At 38.4% G+C, this 25,661-nt stretch overlaps 1 protein-coding gene across 4 annotated transcripts in view; it reads right to left on the bottom strand.

Annotated features, from left to right (window-relative positions):
- The window catches only part of GPD2 (glycerol-3-phosphate dehydrogenase 2), a 136,153-nt gene that overhangs the window by 83,779 nt on the left and 26,713 nt on the right, over window positions 1–25,661 (bottom strand). For all 4 annotated transcript variants that reach the window (XM_061200333.1, XM_061200351.1, XM_061200341.1 and 1 more), the window contains exon 2: window positions 14,219–14,328. In XM_061200333.1, the coding sequence (XP_061056316.1) occupies window positions 14,219–14,320 (102 nt within the window). In that variant the 5' untranslated portion in view covers window positions 14,321–14,328. The remainder of the gene's footprint in view (window positions 1–14,218; window positions 14,329–25,661) is intronic.

The raw sequence follows: 25,661 nt of genomic DNA, 5'->3' as shown, positions 1-25,661 counted from the left end.
GAGTAGCTTAAATCTAACAAAGAAATGGACAATACCAAGTACTCGTGGTGATACAACACAATTGGAACTCTCTTATATTGCTGATGGAAATGCAAAATAATCCAGCCACGTTGGAAAACAATTTGAGAGTTTCTAATAAAGGTGAACATACACTTACCATACAGTGGCCCCCCCCAGGTGATTTACTCAAGAGAAATCAAAACCAGTGTTCACACAAAAACCTGTAGGTAAATATGTACAGTGGCTTTATTTATAATTGCCAAAAATTATTAAAAACTCGAACATCCTTCAACTGGTGAATGACTAAACTCTCGTGCATCCATGCACTGGAATAATAATTGGCAATAAAAAGAACAAATTACTGATAGTCACAACAACATGAATGCATCTCAAAAGCATCATGCTAAGTCACAGGTTGAGAAATTATGGCTTTCCACCCAAATCTGGCTGCTACCTATTTTAATAAAGTTTTATTGCAACACAGCCACACCCAATCATTCATGCCTAGTACACGACTGCAATAGCAGAGTGGAGTAGTTGCAACAGAGAAGGTATGGCCTGCAAGCCTAAAACATGTACTGCCGGGCCCTTTAGAGAAAAGTTTGCCAATCCCTGTGCCAAGTGAGAGAAGAAAGACTCAGAAGTCTACATAGGGCATGATTCCATTTACATGATGTTCTGTAAAAGCAAAAGTATATGGTCAGAAAACAGATCAGTGATGGTCAGGGTCTGGAGATGTGGTGGGGAGGAATGACTACAGAGAACATGAGAGCTTTTGAGGATGATAGAAATGTTCTATATCTTGACTGTAGTGGTGGTTATATGACCATATGCTCTTGTCAAAACTCACAGAACTGGACGTTATAAAGGGTGAATTTTACTGCATGTAAATTACACCCCAAATCATACCTCAATAAACTTAACTTAAAAAATAATAAATAACCATATACACAGCAATTCTGCACCAGGCATATTATTTATTATTTATTATGCACCAGGCATAATATTTATTATTATTAGGGTTTTACTTTTTTCACTCACTTGATCCTCACAATGACTCTGTGAGTTAGGTACTACTATGATTTCTATTTTACAGAAGGAGTAGCTGAGACACAGAAGTTAAGCACTTGGCCTGTGATTATACAGCTGGTATATGGTAGAGCTAGGAATTGAACTTATGCAGCCTGGTGACACAGACTAAGCTTTACATCATTACAACATACTGATTCTACGTATAATTTGAGAAAAATTAAGAAATAGACTAAATAGTTATAATAGGATGAGATATCACCAGTTACCAAATGCAGAAAGTTTTGGGGTGCTTTGTGGTATGGTTCTGTCGTGGAGGTTTTGCTGAACAATCCTTCCAAAAATATATTTTTTTAAATATACGGCACTATTGAGGGTAATTTATTTAATTTCTGACACTACATTTAAAATAACACTTTATTTTTGTTTATTTTTTTCATAAAAGCTGGAAAGTGTTGCAACTGAGAAGCTAAGCACCAAGTTTATTTTAGAGGCAGTAAACACAGCCTAGGGCCCTCCTTATAATTATGACAAGAGAAAGACTCATTTGGGCTTCATATGGCTTTGAGTCACAGAAACACATCTGCACTCTACCTTCCCTAGAATATGTCGATTGAGGAGAAATAAAAGAAAAGCAGTAGGAATAAAACAGTAGTGGTAAGTAACAGCACGCTTTAAGAAAGGGGGCCTTTGTGCTCCAAATCTTCCCAGGCCTACTAATCAAACTTCGCAGACAAATTAATCAAGGCAGTTGATTAAACAGGAATCTGGACTGATCCAGAGATTCTGGGAGAAGGCTTGGAAAGGCAACATGCCCTAAGTCACCTAAGAAGACACCTCACGCACCACTGCACTTCCTCATCCAGTGGAGGCCCTCAAGGATTCTACAGACTGGAGGACAAAACAAAAAGATAAAGAGGAAATTATAATATTGCTTAACAGGTGGATTAAAGATAGAGAAGAAGCTATAAGAGCCATGGGAGGCATGAGCCAGACCTGAGAAGGTTTCCTGGAAACCACAGCTAAATCAGGTCAAGAAAGACTAATAGGCGTTAGCTGGGTGAAAATGCCAGGAAAGGAAGTAGGCACAGCATGTGCTAAAACCAGAAGTCATTGTAGTGAATTGGTCAGCATACTACTTTCTTTTTTTTTTTTTTTTAAATGCATGAAACCATGGAACATTTGAAATCTCTTTTTGTAACATGTTAAATTTATTTATTTATTTATTTTTGCTGTGTTTGGGTCTTCGTTTCTGTGCGAGGGCTTTCTCTAGTTGCGGCAAGCGGGGGCCACTCTTCATCGCGGTGCGCGGGCCTCTCACCATCGCGGCCTCTCTTGTTGCCGAGCACAGGCTCCAGACGCGCAGGCTCAGTAGTTGTGGCTCACGGGCCCAGTAGCTCCGCGGCATGTGGGATCTTCCCAGACCAGGGCTCGAACCCGTGTCCCTTGCATTGGCAGGCAGACTCTCAACCACTGCACCACCAGGGAAGCCCAGCATACTACTTTCTTAAAAACGTGAGTTACACATCCAATATTTAAAAATTGTTCTCCATATCTGTGAGTCTATTTCTGTTTTGTAACATTTGTTCATGTTTTTCAGATTTCACATATAACTAAAAATATACAGTATTTGTCTTTATCTGACTAATTTCAATTAGCATAATACCCTCCAGGTCTATCCATGTTGTCACAAATGGGAAGATTTCACTCTTTTTTTATGGCTAGTATTCATCGCATATATATACGACATCTTCTTTATCTATTCATCTGTCAGTGGACACAGGTTGCTTCCATATTTGCCTATTGTAAGTAACGCAGCAATGAACACTGGGGTGCATGTATCTTATTGAATTAGTGTTTTTATTTTCTTCAGGTAAATACCCAGGTCACCAGAGGGGAGAGGGTGGGAGGATGGGAGAAAGAGGTAAAGGGAATTAAGAGGTACAAACTACCAGTTATAAAATAAATAAGTTACAGGGATGTAATGTACACCACAGGGAATGTAATCATTAATACTATACTAACTTTGGTGCATAATCTATAAAAATAGCAAATCACTATGTTGTACACCTGGAACTAATATAACATTGTGAGTTAACTATACTTCAACTTAAAAATAATATAATAAATGACATAAATTGCTATATTTCACATAAAAATTAGGATTTCTATCTGAGATCAATCTGCTGAAACTGAACAGCAGCTGCTGCCCTTAGGCAGGGCTGTGCACCTTTGTTAGCCCAGGATTCCCACTCACTGGCTTCACACTTTCATCATCCCGGCCGGGCCCCTGCAGGCATGTAAATTTGCTAAGCCTGGTCTAAAGACAGGACAAGTCCAGCACTATCAGATTCAGTATCTATTACCTAATTCAGCCACTGACGTAGGAAGGAAGCAGAGCCCAAGACACAAAGCAAACTGCCTTGTGCCTAGCATAAGTCCAAGCACAGATCCAAAACAAAAAATTCTTATCTTGGTAGAATTAGGAGAATACCTAATATTTAATATTACTTTGATGTTGTTATTTCTGATGATATTTAATTATCGTGAGCTGTGGGGAAGTAGGTGGGGTTTTTTTTTAACTTGTAAGCAAAGGTTCCTCTACATTTTAAAAACATAAAATTCCTCCAGCATTCTGATAGCAAACATATGGCTTTTGTCAAGAGACTGGCACATAGAAAACCTATACAGAATTGAAAGCCGAGTTCATAATCTTTGAGAGTTTACATCCCAGAGAACAAAACGGGATTCAGAATGAGATCAGCTTTACTATGTCTGTACACCATTAGACTTGCAAATTTAAAAAAATATATATCCTAGACATTTGCAACTTCAGGTGAGACCGAAAACAAGATCTAATAATTAGTGTCTATTTCTGAAAGAAGTGCATACTTAAAGACCACATGCAATTACCAACCAGGTTGTCCTGTAATCATGTAGAGTAATAATTGGAGAATAAAGTAGGGTTTCATGCAAATCACTTCTTACTGCAACTATCACTCTCTCTCTCTCTCTTTCTCTCTCTCATTATGTGATTGAATAATATATATTGATAATGGAATCATTAGATTTAAGGGGAATTGCTTCATGTTTCGTTGTCACTGAAAAATACTATATTTCCATATTCCTGGAAAGGAAATGCAATAAGCAACTCCTTAGAATGAATCCTAAGATGTTTTAATGACCTTTCACCTCCTGAATCACTTTGATTCTAAACAATGGTGTTTCTTCTTATACTTACAGGACAGTAAGCAACATTTCACAATATAAACGTACTGGGTGAGGGATTCATGATTACTCAGTAGGAAGACTGGCTAATGGGTGGACCGTCATCTCCACTGGGGACCAAACAAGAGAAAATAAGACAAGTCCATCTTTCTAGGGTGGCTGAGAAAAGAGCTCTAGCTCACCTTGAAGGTGCTATCACGCCTTTAAGTGGTTGTGATTCCTTTAAGAAATCGCAAAGAAGCTCTTTTAATACCAATCACAACATAGCCAAATCATTAAATTATAAAACTTTTTTATAGCTGAAAATAGGGAAAACCCTTTGGCTTTGTCTGAATCTACTTCAAATAAAATCACATAACTACATGATCTGAGGTTTGAGGGATACGTTTTACCAGTTTTCAAGTAAGTATTTTAAAGGCATAGAATATGTGTTTGGAGGTGTCTGAACTTGATATTGCTCTTCAATTCCAGTAGTGTGCTGAGAATGAAAGGATCTGGAGAGGGAGCCTGAGAGCAGGGAGCGCAGAGAGGGAAGAAGGGCTGCTGCTAGCCCACACACTAACAAGTCAGGTCCCTTGGGTCTTACCATGACACAGAAGGGAGTCATCCTTTGACCAGTGAGGAAACTGAGTTTTGTCATTCTTTGGGCAAGTAACTGAGAGAATCAGAATCTGATCCCTGGTTTGACTACAAATCCCATGTCCTCAGCTCCGCTAGGTTATCTTTCCCTGTATGTGTGGGTTACCTAGGGCTCTAGATCCACCCGCCTCGCAGGCACCAGCAATGCTGGGAACAGCTGATGGCAGCCAGTGGAATCAGAAGTCTGAGGGAACCTGCTTTGCCCATGGCCAGCCACATCGGGCAGTGACACCCAGGGTTCCACGAAATAGCATTTTTCCTTAAAAACCTCCCTAACACATACATTTGGAAATGGATACAGAACTGAAATGGGACTCACTTTCTCCCCCATCCCTCTCAGGTGAATAAAATGCTGACCCAATGAGCCAAAGGACCATTTCCAAGTTTCACAATCCAGATGGCTCTTGGCTGCATTTTAATTTTAAGTTCAACAATAGTTTGGGGTATAATTTGTGATGCACGTTTTCCATTTCTCTGTGAATTATTTCATCAAATATATACACATTTATAATTTTTCTAGTTTATACTCACAAGCATATAATTGGATCTCAGAACTTCTTTGTTGAAAAATCACAAATTTTGAAATAAAGCATGTAAAATTATTTTGCCTAACATTGCCTAACATCTTAAAGCATCTATTTTCTTAATTTGCAAACTCTACCAAAAGGGGGCCTACCTAGCATTAACACAATGTAACTATTAAGCTGGAGAGGGAAGCTAGTAGACTTTTCCCAAAGCATTTCTAGAAAGTTTCCTCAGTCCCACAATATCCCTAAAAAGTTTCTTAAGGAGGCCTTAAAATGGATAAATAGTTGAAAGTGAAATGCAAAGTCAAATCAAAATGAATGTCAATGTTGCTCAGTTAGCAACAGCCTACAAGCTCACCAGCTGTCAACGCTAATCATAGCTCAGTCGTTGACTCACTGTGTGACCTATCGCAGTACAGTTAACCTCGCGGATTTTGTATGCCAGCAATAAAATAGCATCACAAACTCCTCGAAGGCCTGATGTGAGTTATAACTCAAAGATATTGCCATGGCCCCACTTTGGGAGCTAAGTGTTAAATAAAAACCAAAATTATAAGGAAAATGATAGGATGCACTTCAAAGAACATTTCCAGCTCTGTCTGCATAATTTCAGTACTTCCATGAAACATGCCTCTGAGAAACGGTTAACCATATAGAGTTAGTTTCAACTCGCCTTATGGAAAATACAACGTGCTCAGAATTCTCATCAAGCTTTAGATATCAGACACAGCCCCAACATATTTAGTTGTGTTTTTAGGAGAAAAACAATTCTTCCAGGAATCTAGGCACAGGGTTCTAAACAAGAGAAGAAAATGAATTATACAGTCTTTGGCAAAAACTCTAACAATAAAACTGTCATCAAAAAAATGCAGCTTATTTGTCAAACTGATTAGAAATTAAAGTCAGGACACAGATTTAATGGCTGGATGCTTAAAACTTTTTCTCTTCTTCCAGAGAACACTGCTGGATTACACTTCCCACCCTCCCTTACAGTTGGCTAGAAATCCAGTGGGTCAAAAAGCTATAAAACATGGAGAAGCCACTAGAATAAAGGGACATAGGTCCGTGAATAACTACAAGAAACAATTCCCCACCTATCCACACTGAAGTGTAATGTGAGCAAGAAAGAAACCTTCATTATAAGCCACTGAGCTTTGGGAGCTGCTTATTATACCAATTAGCTTACTCCACTTAATACACAAATATGAGATATATTTAGCATTACAACCCAAGATTTGCAATTCCCATACTTTGTATACAGTCCAGAATCTTCCTCTGATGGGTTAGGTCCCACCATATATAGAAAAATAAATCCATAGAGATAAAGCTCCAAAAGGACAGATAAGCAAATGCAAGCCCCAGCAAACCATGGTGCAGAGACATTTCTTCCTTCATGTTTGACGTAATGCTGATGCTGACAGCTCTCTAAGCAGGCAGATGAACCCTGAAGCCTATTATTCAACCACTAGTCCTTTCTCCTCCTAAATATACATTCTTCATGTGGTCTCTAACACTACAGTTCCCACCTAAACATTAAAATCAACAAAAATGAAGACTGTTTGAGAACAGTTCCTGTTACAGCACTTTTATAAGATTTTTTTTAAGAGAAATGCTGTTTATGAACCTATGAAAAATGCCTCTGGAGATGTAAGACTGTTTACTCCGAGAGAACAAACAAGTCTGGTAGCCAGAACTGCCTCACAAAGTTAAAAGCAATCTGGTAAGCAGAAAGCCAACGTGTCACGTGATAATTTCAGCTACATTAGTGCTCAGGAAGATTTCTACTGATTTCAAACCCACAGATACTCTTTAGCTTAGGAGCCAGAAGAATGTTTACAACTGAGGTTAAATTCTTAAAGATACTAAGTGCATTCAAAAAATAAATAGTTATATTCAATCAAAGATACTATTGAAAAGTGATACTTAAGTAGAATTTTTACAATTGAAATTTTCTCAGTTGACATCTTGTCCTAGATGCTATGCTTATGATTTTAAGTATAACTTAAAAAAAATTTAAAGCACTTTTAGTTTTACAAAAAAAATTGAGAGGACATTCCAGAGATTTCCCATATACCTCCTGCCCCACATACTCACAGCCTCCCCCACATACTCACAGCCTCCCCCATTATCAACATCACTCACCAGAGTGGCACATTTTTGACCAAAGATGAACCTACATTGATACATCATAATCACCCAAAGTCAATAGTTTACTTAAGGGTTCACTCTTGATGTTGGACATTCTATGGTTTTGGACAATGTATAATGACATGTATCCATCACCACAGTATCACACAAAGTATTTTCATTGCCTTAAAAATCCTCTGTGATCTGCCTATTCATCTCCCTGCATACATCCCTGGCAACCACTGATCTTTTTACTGTCACCAAAGTTTTGCCCTTTCTGGAATGTCCATATGGTTGGATTCATATAGTGTGTAGCCCTTTCAGATTGGCTTCTTTCACTGAGTAATAGGCATTAAGGTTCCTCCATGTCTCCTCATGGCTCGATGGCTCATTTCTTTTTAGTGCTGAATAATGTTCCATTGTGTGGATGGACCACAGTTTGTTTATTCATTCGCCTACTGAAGGCCATTTTGATTGATTCCAAGTTTTGGCAATTACGAATAAAGCTGCTATAAATATCCATGTGCAGGTTTTTGTGTGGACATAAGTTTTCAGCTTCTTTGGGTAAATATCAATAGGTGTGACTGCTGGATCATATGGTGAGAATATGTTTAGTTTTGTAAGAAACCACCCAACTATGGCGTTCCAAAGTGGCTGTGTCATTTTGCATTCCCACCAACAATGAATGAGGGTTCCTGTAGCTCCACATCCTCACTAGTATTTAGTGTGCTTATGATTTTGATTGGTTGTGCTGATAATTTTGATTTCTCTTTGATTGATATTCATCTCAACTTACGGTTTCTCTAACCTCTACCAGTTTCTCTGGCCAGCAGTTTATGTAAGCAGCATTATGCCAATCAAAAGCTCAGCTATTTAAAGAAACCTGGTGTTGTACCTTTCTTATTAGGCCAAACAAGGCTAGGTCTATTTCAAATTTTTTATATCCTATATCGGGGGAAAAGAAAGAAGTATAATAAATACTAAAGACCTGCTAACGTGTCAGGTACTGTGATCATTATCTTGTATATTCTGAACTGGTTAGTGCTTGGCAGGGGGGAAAAGCCTGGGAGTAAAGTGACAGTATCCTTACCTTGTAAAGAAACTAGAGTTCTGGAAACTTTCATAACCTGTGCACCGTAACAAGCTCACCAAAACCCGGCCACACTTGTTTAACAGACACATTCAGGGAGCTAAATATCTTTTCATTTGAGGATCCATTAAAATAACCCCCAAAGTAGATCTTACTTTGACTAATCATTCCATTTTTTTTGCTGCTGCACCAATCCTATCTTTTGAATTTTGGGTCATTGGTACTACCAATCAAAAGACCCTTGTTTACTAGGATCTCTTACAAATAATGTATTGAGAGGGAGAGCCTGAGATTAAAACAATGTTCTCAAAATTCCTATGGATTTTAACTTTCATGCATCACTTTGCCTCTCAAAGGTGGTATATTTCCTCACAAAGGTGGTCCATAGGTTTACCTATAATTCAACTCACCTAATGCTATCAACTCACTAACATCACCACTATCGTGTTTTTCATGTTCCCTTAATTACCATGCATAACAAAGTAAAGTATAGCCTTTAGTAATCCACTCAAAGTATAGGCTGTCTCTTACAAAGTGAGAGGCTATTTTGCAAAGCATGAAGATCCTGTCATTAACAAATATTACTACATCATTGGCTTTAGGAAAGAATAAGTTTAATTGTATTCCCCTTCAAGCTAAATTCTGATTTACTCTCAAAAACCAGGTTTACACCCCCCCAAAAAAAACAGAGCTTTCTAAATTGTTTCACCATAGAATTACAGCAAATAGTGTTGTACTATATATTCATTAATTTATCAAAAAGACTATAGTCACATAACTTTTTAGGAACATATCACCATATAAATCAAGTCTGCCATAAATTATATAAGCTTAAATAGAAAAAAAAAATAACACAGTGGGAACTTCAAGGAATTTATTACTTACAACAGGAAGAAAGTTTAAGCCAATAATTGGGGTTGTCTACCTTGTTATTGGCTCATCTTCAGATCAGGAATCAAGTAGAAGAGAAACCAGAAGGGTGTTTGTGTGACCGTTTGTAGCCATTCTCCTACAAGCTCAGATGAAGGACAGGCCATTTGCTACTAAACCTCAAAGTCTTAACACGGTATCCCTAAACCCAAGGGTCTCCAAAGATGAGAGCAACTTTCGTGCTAACTATATATTCATATAGTTATTCACACTTTATATTCATATCACCTGGGAATAACTAACACTTTTGGCAAGTTTACTATATTCCAGGAATTCTCCCAGGCTTTACTGCTCATCAACAGTCCTATGAGGGAAGTACCACTGTTCTCCCCATCTTGCAGATGGGGGAAAAAGGAGGCCTAGAGAATTTAAGAAAATTGCCCATAGTCACTCAGCTGTTCAGAAGCAGAGCTGGGTGTCAGATGCAGACAGCCTGCAAAGACGCTCCAAAGATCGTGTTCTCGTCCTTTCTGCTACGTTGCTGATGAACAGAACATCAATGAGAATCTCTCATTTCCTTGATTCTAATAATATCACTCCTCACACTGAAAAGAGACTCCCTGCCTATGCATGGTGCAGACAAGAAGAAAAAAACATTCACATCTGGGCTTTGAGAAAGCCCTCTGTGGTTCTCAGGCTTCACCTCAGAGCTGGCTCACAAAGCCCACCACACCTCCAGAGTGGGTAATGGAAGGAACACTCTGAGCGCGTGGTACATGAGAGGGCCACCCTCAGACCTAAACAGATCTTTGTTACATCCACCACACCGCTGGGGCTAAAAAGAAGCCCACACTGTTACACTAGTTTCCAGCTAGGACCTAGAAGGTATGAAAGAAATGTGGAGTTTAAAATTTTTTGAAGTTTCCAAAAAAAGGCCTTCAGTGTCTAATGAAAAGACAAAAGCCCGAGGCAGCCCTCAGTTAAAAGTTTGCAATCCTACCCTAGTTTTGCCCCCATTCTTCCCACCCACCTGAGGAACCCTCCTGCAGCCCTGACTGTAACGCTCTCCACCACTGTTCCTTGCTAAGGTTTACCGCCTCTGAAGCCACCCTGCCTGGGCCCTCTCTCCTAATTTAAACTCCATTCTCCCACCAGCTTGGAATTAGAAAAGGAAGCTGTCCCATGAAGTAACACTTCCCTTTCACTAGATAGTAAGGAAACCCGAGAAAAGCAAACTGTCCCGAGAGGAAGACTGGATGTCTTCTAGGTCCCTTCCAATGAAAAGTTTATTATTAAACAGACCTATACTAAACGGTGAATGACAAATACCTTACTCTTGAAAATCTGCACACCACTGCAGGGGTGTTTGCTTGCTACATCCCTGGTGGGATTTAAGATAGTGCTGGGAAGTTTATATCCCACTACACAGCCTCCTGTTCCTTGGCATATGGCTGGTCTGGGGAAAGGAAAAATCAAGAAGGCTTTGTGGAAACTTAGTCACCTACGTGTGGGTGAGGAAATAAAAAGAGAGGGAAAATGGAATGAATAGGAAGCCTCTCCAAGACTACTCAAAAAAATCCTACATGTATCACTGGATGGGGCCTGGAGTGTGGATGCCATTTGTGGTCACAAACCTCCTTTCCTGCAGGTGGACACAGTCAAAAGAGGCCAACATTCCATTCATCTTCTCTCCCCCATCAGCTTCCTTGCTGGAATTGAAGATTTAGGTTGCCCAGCTCCAAAATATAATAATAACAACAACAACAACAATAATAACAGCTCTCTCCTTAAGCCATGATCTCCATCCTTTCTAAATCTGACCTTATTTATCTCAAAAGAAAAAAAACCTCTAGGCCTCACTTGGGTCAACAGTGGAGACTCTTCACCACTGAAAAACATACCATAAATGTTAATAGTATGCTTGCATGAAGAAAAGCCACACCCTGAAGTAAAGTGGAACAAAAAAATCTTTGCTATCACCTCTAACGTCCAACCTGCCCACAAGAAATGCCAGTCTTCACAAATGTCTCTATTTCCTCACCTACAGTAGCTTTTATTCAAGTAACTGAGTAAAAGGTACGTGAACCACATCTTAGTGGATTTCATTGTGTTTTCTGTTTAATTAATCAAAAAAGTATATACAATAGTTTTCCTTTTATTCTTTCCCTTGCAAATACAAGCTAATTTAAAAGGGTTTTGTGAGCCGACCTGGCAGCTAAACACTTACAGCACTATCCCGTCACCAAAGGTGCTGAAACAACTGACCAACTTTAACAATCAACCCGTTTGTATTTGGAATACGACCTCTGCCTGTATTTTAGGAAGGAAGCTTTGCACCAGGAATATCAAATGAGCACAAGCTAGAGGCCAGGGGATGCAGAGCTTCGAGTGCAGGAATGCCAGCAAAATGTGCCTAAGCTTAAAAGTCAGCAGCCAGTTTTCTCAGCCATCAGTACATTGGGCTTTCAAAACCAACTTATTCTTAAAGGAGGACAGTTTATCGGTTGGAATCATTTCATAAAACTGGAAAATGATAAAAACACAAGCCAATACTTTAAGCACTGCTCTCTAGAAAAATAGAGCATGCCTAGTCACATTTAAGGTCACAGCTTCTATAAAATGTAGCCAAATAATGGGTGTCAAGGGGCAATTTTTTTTTGACTATTGAAGTCAGGAAAATTTCCTCCCCTAGAATGGCTCTGATTGGCAGATATTCTCTGAGAGAGGACAGCTGAGGCCTGTGGTCATTTTATGTCAATGGCTCAACGGAGCTGATCTCCTCTCCCCCCTCACACACCCCTCTCTTTTTTTGCCAATCCCCATGGCTACATCCAAAACTGCTACCCAAAATATGCTCACGGCAGTGGCTTAAAGGGACAGAAATCACTACAAAAAGAATACACACACTTGGGCATATGTCTTATGCAACTCATTGATTGAATATGCCTATGGTGATTTTTCTCAAAAGAACTTGTCAGATTAAAATTATAAATGACTTGAAACTGCTGGTATCTGTTTCGTTTGGCTATTAGGGTGGTCAGGATGTCTAACTTAGGAAGGAGAAAATGACAAAATGTCCCAGGAATCAATAGACCCTTGTTTTGCTTGATTTTACTGACTAAAATTAACCCCTAACTTGATGGATTGGAGGCAGTATCAACTGCTTATTCTATTCTGTGAAGTAAAAGAGAAGTCAAACAACGACGACAACAAAATATATTTCTGAAACAGTATTCCCTAGGTACAAAGTTAAGTTATAAACTCGGAAATAGAACATGCTTACTACTGTTAACAGACATGAACCATGTACAAATTTAGCAACAACTTACCATATTAGACATCGTGACCTTTGGCACTGGCATTTTCCAATATCATTTTAGATACCACTGGTAAAAGATGGCAGAAGTAATCTAATCTGTTAAAGTCCATGTCCCAAACAGAACTGCACTTCTAAAATAGCCTGAGCAAAAACAACATCTTTTCACACTTACTTTTAAGGAACCAAGGCAACATTTTAAAAGAAATAGTGCATCAAGCATGTTCAGCAGGTGAGAATGAGCTTCAATAGCAAGTCAGTAATACCTGCAACATGTATACCTAGGGAAACCTTAAGAGTAATGTGCTCACAGTTAAGAATGAAAAAAACCAGCACAACCTATTCAATATCGTCCATCTTTAGGAGGTAGCACTAGAAATTAGCTTCTTTTTTATTTATAAGCCAGCAAATTGATTCTTCTTAATATGTGTTTTTAACGTGGTATTTCCCATTCAGGACATGGGACTCCAAGCAACGTGGCTGGCTCCACCACCATGTAGCAGAAAGAAACAGAAACAACATGTACAAGACAGCCCAGGCAGGGCTTAAAGGTTCTCACAAAAATGTGGGATGTGAGTAGTTCATAGATAGCCCAGCTACAAATAGCTTCCCAAATTCCTTCACCTCCATCTTTGAATCGGGAATGCACCAACCAACTGGTATCACAAAATGCCCTAATGACATAGGGAAGGGGGAACAGGAGATTAATACTAACTACTGAGGTTAGTATTTCAAGCCTGAAAAGAAGAAAACCATTCACCAAAGTTATTTCCTGGCATCAATTTGAACTATGGGAAGGCATAGTTGTAGTGCAAAGGGGAAGAAAAACAAAATGAAAATAAACTGAACGCTTTAAATTATTTGGAAACTTCATACCAATCTCATTTTCATAGCTTTCTCCCACTAAAAATTTTACCCAATATAAAGTAATAATACTACATAAGTAACTAAACCTTTCAGAAATAAACCCAAGATTCCGAGTTGAGCCTTTTGTATAGGCTCTTTCTTTTCCATTTCCTTTCTCAGCTGCCTGCCTTCTAATAAGACAAACTCTTGGCAGGAACATAGAAGGTATCCAGAGATTTGGATGAATTAGACAAGGAAAGTATAAATGAATAAACCCTGGCACTCGGAAATGAAGCAGTCTTTTAAAACCAAAGAGCCAAAACAGAGGCTAAATAATATAATGCTTTCTGACAAAGAAATTTACTTTTTAAAAAATGAGATATACACAGTTCTCAAGGATCATTAAGGCAGTATTCTAAATTAGTGTCTTTCAGATCAAGCTGAGACAGTAATTTCTAAACAATACCATTAGCCTACGCATGCCCCATACACAGTTCTTTAACAGATTTGTTTCATATTATAATCGATACATGTACAGTTACTTACTTGCTTCCTTCTGTAATGAGCAAACTGAGAAAGGCCTAGAACAGTTGCAAGAGCTCCTCCTCCAACAAGAACAGTCCCTTTCACTGCCTTTTGAAATGCCATTTCTTAGCCTACAGAGACAAAAAAAGAAACAAAAAAGTTATTTGGGATTTTTATCACATAATAATCCAATAACAAAAAGAGACTGCCTAGATTATGAAATTATGTTAAACTAGAAAAGAAAACACACAATAAGGAATTTATTAACAAACCAATTTGTATACCACAATTCAAAAACAATACACAAAAAAACCTAGGAAACTGACTTTATAAACTGACCATCCAATAGGAATTAAAGAAAGAAAAATTCAGAGACAACTGAGGTTATTTACATAGTATAAAGTCAAGAGAGCTGTGAAAAGAAATGTGTACCTGACAAAACTGCATGCTGTACTTGCAAATTTGTTCAACCACTAATCCCCTCCACAAAAAGAACTGGTGGAAGTCTTCTGTCACTCAACAGGACAATGAACCTCATGCTTGCTTTGGGTTCTTTGGCAAGTGTTGAATTCCACTCTGGTACAACTCCCTTCCTGAGTTTTCCCCTTCCGAATAAAGCTCTCACTAAAACCAAAAGCCAACACATTTACATTTCTATCCCTGGAAGAGTCTACACTTTACAGATAAAAAGTAGAAGAAAACCATGACATGATCCTTCTACAAAATGACAGAGATAACACTGCTATAATTCCTTTCATTAAGGGAACTTAAAAAAAAAAAAAAAAAAAAAAAGTCTCTTCTAGCCAGAGTTGCATGGCACCAAAATTTCAAGGGGAAACCCTCCAGATCAAGCACTCCTTCATGCTCACTGTATATTTCTAAATAAAGTCTTGTACTGTGTTAGCTCTTGACTTTCTTTCTTCTCACCTGTTTTAAAAAAAAAAAATTCCACTATTGGATTGATGGAATTTCTTAATTTTTTTTTTTTTGAGGACTTAAATAGTCTAACTTTTTCAGAAGCCAAAAAAATAAAATAAAATAAATAAAAAATAAAAATTCCAACGAAAAACATCTTACTCCCTTTTATTCTGCTAAACAAAAAAAAACAAAAAAACGATAACACTGTGTGATCACCTAAAAACAATTCTAACTTAGAGTTGATATTGAGCAATTTGACCTGCCTAAGTCTTTCACTTACAAAAGCAGCTGGCACACCCACGTGTTACAGGGAAGCCACTACCTTACTTTCCTGAATGGGTGGAATTCTGACCTGTCTGGACAACATACCTTATGCTTTACAGATATCTCACAACTCAAATTATTTAATATGAAGTCAATTTTAACCTAGGATAGTAAAAAACATATAGTATCTCAACGTAAATTATGATACAGTTAAAATGTTTGAGTTCAGGGACTTCCCTGGTTGCACAGTGGTTAAGAATCCGCCTGCCAGTGCAAGGGAAACGGGTTTGATCCCTGGTCTGGGAAGATCCCACATGCCGCGGAGCAACTCAGCCCGTGCACCACAACTACTGAGCCTGAGCTCTAGAGCCCACGAGCCACAACTACTGAGCCCATGTGCCGCAACTACTGAAGCCCGCGCACCTAGAGCCTGTGCTCTGCAACAAGAGAAGCCACCACAGTGGGAAGCCCGCGCACCACAACGAAAAGTAGCCCCCACTCGCCTTAACTAGAGGAAGCCCACGTGCAGCAATGCAGACCCAACATAGCCAAAAATAAATAAATAAATAAATAAATAAATTTATATATTTAAAAAAAAAGTTTGAGTTCATGTTGACTGAATAGAATCTATTAGCATACCTATCCTAAATCAAAGAATTTCAAGTGCAGTTGCTAACTATGACTCTACAGAAAATCCATTTTGGAATACTATAAATTATATACTAAAATAAAAGCTGGCATTTCTTAAAATTTTATTTTTCTTCTGATCTCATTCTTTTCTGACAAACTCCTAAATTCTAAGACTCATCTTTATTTTTAAGATTCTCACCAGAAAAATATTTCACATGCGTACGTTCTTTACTGCTGGAGGTCTCTTCTTTTCCATCCCTTCTCTGCATCAACCATCCCCTCTCTCCCAAGTTATGCAAAAGAGTTGGTGTATGTTGGCTGGGGCTTCCATTCATCATTCAGTCAACCCTAAGAAAAACCTAACGTCCACGATTGTTCTGATGGTGAAAACCGCAATTTAGCCAACTTGGAAGGCACCCCTTTGTCATAGCTCAGTATCACCATCCTAGTACTGCTATAAATGTTTATATGGGTGCCTATCGCACAACAGAAACCCTAGCAGCCCGGAGATAGCATGCTATCCCCTGGCTAACTGGGCTTCCCTGACAATTAGAGACAGAGAATAGAGACCTAGTTCTATTTACCTAAACGATGCCTGTGCCCACCCCATACAGATAGCAGCCTGGCAGTCCCTTGGATGTGAGTTTTGTAGGTGGTTGACTTTAGCTCAGTATCATTGCTTCTGTCTTGTTGATAATGTCATTGATGACCTCACAAAGGACACCACGCATCAATATAGCTAACTGAGGGATGTTATACAACGCAGTCATAAAGTTCTCAGCAGAGGTGTTCATTCAGCCAGTTAAGTTTGGAGCTAGTTTTTCCAATTGTGTAGTTCCCTACATTCCCTGCTCACCTTATTATATTGCCTCAATTTGATTTTCCTGAAACCAAAACTTGCTAAGGAGGATATCTTCATGGATTTTCTCAATGAGCCACAAATACTATGAAGAACTGCATTGACATATTATTTTGCAGAGTTATTGATAATATTGGCTATAATAAAGTTTCTTTTTTCAGTATTTTCATAAAATAACCTATGCTTAAATGTTATTATTTCTATTGTGATCAAATTTATCCACAAGATAATCTAGCTGGTTGTAACGAATAAATCACTCTTACAAAAGCACAGAATCAGTCGACTTCACCTGACTCTCCCAAGATGATGATGATAATGATGATCATCATCATTAATGTTATAATGACAATAGTTGCCATTTATTGAGTTATTTGCTAGGTAAAGGGTACCATGCTTTTAATTCTTTATATATATCAGCTCATACCACCTTCACAACATCCTAATTTCATAAAAGAGGCACTTGCAGTTCAAAGAGAGTAGGGGATTTGTCCTAGGTCATTCCCTAGTAAGTGACAAAGCCACAGCTTAGTCTTTGCTCCTAATCACTAGGTGGTTCTGCCCTGCCTTTGCTCTGAAAAGCCAACCTCTCCCCAAGAGCCACACCATATTTTGCTATTACTCCCAAAAGAAAACCCTATTCACAAGCAGTCACCCAAAGTGTACAGTCCCTCGGCATTAGGTTTCTCTAAGGCAATGAGGAAGACTCTGACAAAATATCTGCTAGTAACCTTCTGCCAGATAATGTAAAAACTTTGTTTTAATGTTGACAGAAAGAAATGTAAAACCAGATTAACGTTAAACTACGTGCTGTGAACTACTTATACCCACTTACATTCCATTATAAGGAAAAAAGTTTTCACAATGATGACAAAGAGGAAAAGATTGCTTCCTTCTACATAAAAGCTGCAACCAGGAAGTTAGCAAAGACTGGGAATAAAAATGTCAATAAATCTTTACCTTTTGCAACTAAAAGTATGAGAAAGTCAGAGGTAGAAGAGAAAACCAGAGGTAGAAAAGAAAACCGGAGGTAGAAAAATCACCTAAAAATAAAATTAGCTTAGTTATCATAGCCTGATGTCTATGTTAAATATCCTGTGAATAAATCACATATACATTGACTCAGGACTGGCTCCTGCATTTGCACAGACCAATGCCAGCCCTCTAATTCTTGCAAGGAGAACACAAGGCAACTAAACAAAACCCTAAACAAAGTTAGTCAACTAAATATATCTGTGAGTTTATCAACTGCTCTCAAGGGGTTTACAATCAATTTGGAGGATTAAATATCAAAAAGTCTGTCTTATAACTGTATTATAACTAGTTGTGCTACACTGAATGTTATTAATACTCTGATAGACAGAAGACCCTGAATAGCCAAAGCAATCTTGAGAAAGAAGAACAAAGCTGGAGGCATCTCAATTCCTGACTTCAAACTATATTACAAAGCTACCATAATTAAAACAATATGATACTGCCATAAACACAGATACATAGATAAATAGAACAGAATAGAGAGCCCAGAAATAAACTCATGCATACATGGTCAATTAATTTTCAACAAAGGAGCCAACAATATACACTGGTGATGAGAAAACTGGACCAGCCACATGCAAAAGAATGAAACTAGACCACTTTCTTACACCATACAAAAAAATCAACTTAAAATGGATTAAAGACTTAAATGTTAAGACCTGAAACCATAAACTCCTAGAATAAAGCATAGAGGGTAAGCTCCTTAACATTGGTCTTGGCGATGATTTTTTTTTTAATTTGATACTAAAAGCAAAGACAACAAAAGCAAAAAAAAAAAAAAAAAAAATGAGTGGGACTACATCAAACTAAAAAGCTTCTGTACAGCAAAGAAAACCATTAACAAAATGAAAAGGCAACCTAATGAATGGAATAAAATATTTGCAAATCATATATTTAATAAAGGGTTAATATCCAAAATATATAAAGAACTCATACAACTCAATAGCAAAAAAAAAATTCAATTTAAAAACAGGCAGAATGACTAAGTAGACATTTTTCCAAAGAAGATGTACAAATAGCCAATAGGTATATGAAAAGGTGCTCAACATCAATAATCATCAGGGAAATGCACGTCAAAATCACAATGCGATACCACCTCACACACACACACACAAAATGAGGTAAGTGTTGGCGAGGATGTAGAGAAAAGGGAACCCTTTTGCACTGTTGATGGGGATGTAATTAATGTAGCCACTATGTGAAAACAGTATGGAGGTTCCTCAAAAAATTAAAAATGGAACCACCATATAATCCAGCAATTCCACTTCTGGGTGTATATACAAAAGAAACAAGATCACTATCTCAAGGAACTATCTGTACCCCCATGTTCATTCCAGCATTATTTGTAATAGCCAAGACATGGAAACAATCTAGAGTGTCCATCAATGGATGAATGGATAAAGAAAATGTGATACACACACACACACACACACACCACACACACAAACACATACACACACACACACACACACACACACAGAGAGGAATATTATTCAACCATGAAAAAAGAAGGAAACCCTGCTATTTGCAATAATATGAATGAAACTTGAGGGCATTATGCTACGTGAAATAAGACACACAGGGAAAGACAAATACAGTATGATCTTACATGTAGAATCTAAAAAACCCCAACTCACAGAAACAGAGAAGAAATTGGTGGTTGCCAGAGACAGGGGGTGGGAGGTGAGAGAAATGGGTGAAGGTGGTCAGAATGTACAAACTTTCAGTTATAAGATAAATAAGTTCTGGGGATGTAATGTACAGCATAGTGACTAGTGAACAATACTGAATTGCATATTTGAAAGTTGCTAAGAGAAGAAATCTTCAAAGTGCTCATCACAAGGAAAAGAAATCATAACTATGTGAGGTGATGGATGTTAACTAAACTTCCTATGATAAACATTTCATTTTATATGTATATATATATATATGATCATTATGTTTTATGTCTTAAACTAATACAATGTTACGTGTCAATTTTATCTCAATAAACCTGGAAGCAAAAAAGAACATTTAAATTACAGCCAAAAGAAAGGAATAGCTCAAAGTGGAGATAGGGAATCACGGTAAAGCACTATCTGATACCGTTTTCATCAACCAGAAGATATAGCGCAGAATAAAACTAAGATGCTATTTCTCCTTTGTTCTATTCTAACTCAAGCACTGAGTTATCATGCCCTCAAAGAAAGAAAGGAATCACTAAATGGATAGTGATTATACTTCACCTGAATTTCTGTGACTTGGGTTCCCTCAAAATGAGTGGAAGGGCTGGAAGGGTTTATAAATAAAGCAGGCTGTTAAATTACATTATTTACTAAACCATGTCAATATCAAATTGAAAAAAAAAAAAAAATCAGTGACTATCCAGTCAAGATGGCACAGTGAATTTATGCTTCAGCTCATCCTGTATGCTCTAAATGCACGGTAATGACAAACAAAATAGAAAAAAGAAAAAAAAAAACATACACACAAACATATATACACATACATACTCTGATAGAAAAGAAAGCAAGGTACTATATCATTGCAGTGAAAAGAGATTAATTCTCACTAAAAGAATTAAAGAAGGTTTCAGAAGACAGGATACTTGAAAAGCCTCTTGAAGAAAAAAGGATTTGGAGGGGAGTGAGTACGGGCAGGTCTGGATTGAGAAAGATTTGGAGGAGAAAGAGGAACATCATGGTAATGTTCAGGAGGCATGCAAGTTGTTATCTGGTTTGGCTGGAGATGATGTTCATTTGAAAATGAGGTTTAAAAAGAAGTCCAGGGCAAGAGATAAGAACATTCTGTACATGTGAAATAAGATATTTTTCTATGATATTCTGTTGGCCATGAGAGCTGAGATTGCAGATGAAGGAAGCAAGCTGCTTCATCTCAGGACTTATGAAGAATGTTCAAATAGATTTTGGTGTTGAAGCTTATGATGAAGACTGAGGGACCAACTGGAAGGCAATAAAATAGTCCCCACATGAGAAGACGAAAGCCTGGTTTAGGACAACACTGAAAAGTACTAATGCAGACATTGATGCTTTGCAGGAATCTCTAATGACAGCACTCAATTAGAGACCATTACAGAATCTGACAAGTGATTACAGAAGGAAACAGGAAGAGACTGAAGGTCATAAGGGGCTTTAGCCTGGGTAACTGGGGATTTGCCCCAACATTACAACATTAAGAATCAGAAAGAGAAGCAAGTTTAAGGGAGAAGAGGAGTTCATTTGGAAGCAAAAATATTTAAGATCTTGACAGAACACCTACAGAGAGATAACAGCAAACATATAGATAGGAGGGTCTTAAACTCACAAGAGTCGTCATAGCTAAAGCTATGGTGTGGGGAATTTTCTGCCTAAAACTGACAGATATACCTGCTCACAATAAAATGTACTTATTGCCAGCAAAACAAAAACTGGACTTGCCACTTCTCAAAGTTTGCTGACCCATGCTTCTAGCTAACCCTGCAACTTATCTGGTTCCACAGGATTCTTGGCTGTCCTTTTAGGACTCTCACTATAGATAGAGTGACTTCGACAATGAAGACAACCGCTCAGACCCTATCTTAAATAGTTCCTGAGCGCTCACCACTTCTGCCTTCCTCCTGCTCATTGGTAAGGCTACTCTAACAGCTAAATCATGCATTTAGATGACTTAACCACACACTTGAGAATTAAAAACAAGAAATAACCACCCACTGGAAACGGCTGGGGTTCCCCTTGGCAACTACTCACAAGCAAATTTATTCCAGAACAAAAGCACACTTCCTGGCCCCGGAATTCTCAAAATAGAGTCCTCAAACTCCTCTCCCTGTCTTGCAGTCCTAGCTTCTCTCTTAATTCAGCATAAATAAAAATCTATCCAAATAGATTTATCACTCCTCTGTGGAAGGATCCCTTCACTTCTACAAAAACCCCCCTATCCTCTGATCTCTTGCATAGAAACAGCTATTTCCATTTTAACCTCCATGCTCTCCATTAATTGAAGAAAAATTGAGACTTCTCAGGGTTTTGAGTCTTATGCCAGCACAGATGCAAAACTATTTCTTTCCATCCCTCACAAGAATTATCAGTGTGGGTGCTGGGGAGGGAGGAGGATAGCTCAAAGATCATTTTCAGAAGAGTCATTTCAACCACAAGCCTTGCCCCTGGAACGTGTGTTCTCCAGCAAGATATAAAGGCATTCCATGCCCCTCTCTGATCACCTACACTGAGAACCCAAGATGAACAAGGCATTGAAAACATAAAATAAAACTCCCAGAATGTAACCTAGATGTAGCATGTGCTACTTCACTCAGCCCTTTACCTAAGCAGATGCAGGTCCAAAGGTAGGAAGACGCTCCTTACACTTCAGTTGTGCAGCCACCCTCCTTGTGGCTGTGCATGGAAAGCCTCCCCCTCATCTATTTTGAGTCATGACACTCCGTCAAACCCACAGATGGCACAAGTCAGAGCGCTAGGCCTCAAGATCCACCTGCACACAAATTCAGTGACTTAAGGGAGAAAGTTGCATGAATCTTACTAAACAAGGGTGCAGGGCCTCATCAGAGGAAGTCCTACCCAGAAAGTCATGGAACTTGACAGCAAGTTCACAGCAAAATGGAAGAACAGGGAGTGAACACAAAAGCACCTTCCCACCCGAGTAGTTTTAGCTATAAAAGTCAAGGTTTGGGGGGTGCTTTGAACTAGGCATGTTTCAACAAAGCAAACTCTTTATTCTTCCAATTGATGTGATAGCAAATGTTATGCATACTTTCCTATAAGAAAGAACATCACAGTTTAGGCACACCAAGCCTAAGCCTGATAAAGCGCTTACACAAACAAGTACCCATCAAAGCACACCATGTACTACTGCCTCTTTCCCCAAGGTTGACTTTACAGAGGGGAGAATGATTAGCGCTCTGCCTACAAACGCATCCTCCCCAGACAAGCAGAGAGGAACTTCTGCACACATACATCTTACACAGCAGCATGTGATCCCTACAGAAACACACAGTGAGCCCTCAAGCATGCTTTTTGAAAGCTGTCAGACATAAATGAACAAAACAGTCAACATCAGAGGCCCATCAGCCTGTTCTCTGCAAACAGAGAGGAACCCTAGTCCATAAACTGAAATTGAATCATTCTTTTTTCAGTTGCTTTAAACATTTTTGAAAAGGATTTAGGCCAAGTCCCGATAGAAAATGGACCTAAGGGTTATCCACAAAAGATTATCCCAATGGAAATAAGTGAATGTATCAAATCCTGAAAAAACAGGAGACACTTAAAAGTGTCTTCACCTTCCCTAGGCCTTCCTCTATTGTGTGCATATATATATATATATACACATACATACATACATATATATTTTTTCCCTAAACCACAAACACCATAATAACAATGATAACAATTTACAGCCTACAGTTGTAAAAAATACATACACTGAACAGGATACCAAAGGACAAACAAAAAGATTTTTCTGAAATCATTGAGAAAAGCATTCTCCTGAAAAACAAGATAAATGAAAGAACCATGTAAAAGTCAGCACAAAACTTATAAATGTAATGAGTCCTCAGACTCTGGATGTCCAAAATTTTGGCCTGTGGCTGATGAGGAAGCTCAGGCAACGTAATCACACATGGCTGGCACAGCATCCAAACCTTAGCTTGGTCCCTGTCTTTCACACCCTATCCAAAAGCCAGACTGCTTTAGGGAAGGGCAGGTTCCGTTTCCAATCAATTTCCCTAGGAAATCCCTTGCCAGAAGGGCCCAACCCAAAAGATGGAAAAAAAAATCTCAATGACTGGAGAGTATTTTAAGAAAGACAAAAGAGAAACAGAATCCGGAACAGAAAATGAAAGAAGACAAACACTATATTTGCATTGGTCCACATAGCTTCAAGCCAGAAGGTACTTTGGAAATGATTCCTACTACTCACTCTGGGGCACCTTTAGGTCAATTATATCATTTTAGAACAAACACAACACACAGCTACAGATGACTGAGAGAGAGGTTAGCCCAGGACCATCCCTCAGGCTCAAAGGACAGCAGGCGCCTGGAGGCTTGACAGAAGGAGTTGGCACAGAAAAGGGCTGCGCTCGTTTCAGAGGTTCAAATCAGACTTTAAGAAATGTAAGCAAAAGGCACCCCCCCAAAAAAAAGAGGAGGAAATAAAGTCAACCATTTAAAGTGAGCCAGTTAGAAGCCTCTATCTGTTTATAAAAATTCAACTCAAACATTATCACATGAATTCTTTTGGTGTAATTTTTGGTTTTTTTAATTTAATATGCAATGCCACAACCAATTAAAGCATTTACTTCACAAAGTCCTCTAAAATGAAAACATATCAAAAGGGAGGAAGGCCCCAGAAGAACAAGAGGATACACGCTCACATTCTAACTGTCATTTATTATGTAAGACTCAATTTTAAAAAAATAAATAGGGTTTCCAAGGCAACTTCCATATTATGTATTTATGTTTTCTGCCATTTCTAAAATGCATACCAATACTATAAAGTCACAGATTTGACCCTTTTCTCTTATTTTCATAAGGTTCACTCTAGAATTACAAGAAATCAATGAAGCCCATCTCAGCTAATAATAGATTTATATTCATTAAATGCAAATGATCATAGTTTAATTCATAATGGAATGATTTCCACTGTATTTGCTCTCCATAGAATTGCTATTAAAAATCATGAAGAATTATAATTAGTTCATGCAGGTGAACTTGTTTTCCATTTTAAAATCATTTTAAAACTGAAATTAATATATATTCTCCATCATCTTAGATATGTTAATGGGTTTTTGTTTAAAGTTGTAAAATCCTATCAGTGATTTTCCATAAAAGTATATGTCTGCCTTCTTTGTTTACCATATATGTAATTTAAGGTAATCCTGAGACGCATAAAATAAAATGCCCCTTATAAGAGAAATTCTGGAGCATTCCTTCCCCAAAATGCCCACCCCTTATAAAGAAACAAGTCAGGTTAAGGAACTGAGTGGATAGCATGCCAACTATGAAATAATAAACTTGCATTTATGTATCAACTAATAAGAAATGCCTCACTTAAAAAGAATACAGCAGACAATGAAAAAAGCTTTAATTCTGTCTTGAAGAAGAAGAAATGTTACCAGTGAATCACACACAAAAATAATTCTTTAGGCAAACAGACCACACTAGTCCTGTGATTTTTGTTTTTGTTTTTGTTTTGGCTGCGTTGGGTCTTCTTTGCTTTCTCTAGTTGCGGCGAGCGGAGGCCACTCTTCCGTTGTGGTGCGCGGGCTTCTCTTGTTGCACAGCACGGGCTCTAGGCACGCGAGCTTCAGTAGTTGTGGCACACAGGCTCAGTAGTTGTGGCTCGCGGGCTCTATAGCGCAGGCTCAGTAGTTGTGGCGGACGGGCTTAGTTGCTCCGCGGCATGTGAGATCTTCCGGGACCAGGGATTGAACCCGTCTCGCCTCCATTGGCAGGCGGATTCTTAACCACTGCGCCACCAGGGAAGTCCCAGTCCTGGGACTCTTGCAATCTTTCTGCCCCTTTACTAACCCTATTGTTGGGTTAGGAAAATGGTTCACATTCTTCTAGCAGCATAAACCCCCTTTTTTTAGATTTTATATTCTGTTATAGAGTCTACTTCAGTAATTAAGACAAGAGAAAACCCTTTACTTTGTTATAGAATAAACTGCAAATCAAATAACAGAGCTCAAAATATCTGCCTTTACACTAAAATATATCAAGCCTCTCCTCCGGATTTATTATAAACATAACAAACCCTTATAAAGTAATAACA

Source organism: Eubalaena glacialis, chromosome 1 (assembly GCF_028564815.1).
Source record: "Eubalaena glacialis isolate mEubGla1 chromosome 1, mEubGla1.1.hap2.+ XY, whole genome shotgun sequence".
Taxonomy (NCBI): domain Eukaryota; kingdom Metazoa; phylum Chordata; class Mammalia; order Artiodactyla; family Balaenidae; genus Eubalaena; species Eubalaena glacialis.
Note: the sequence above shows the minus strand (reverse complement) of the source record. Positions and strands in the feature narration are given on the sequence as shown.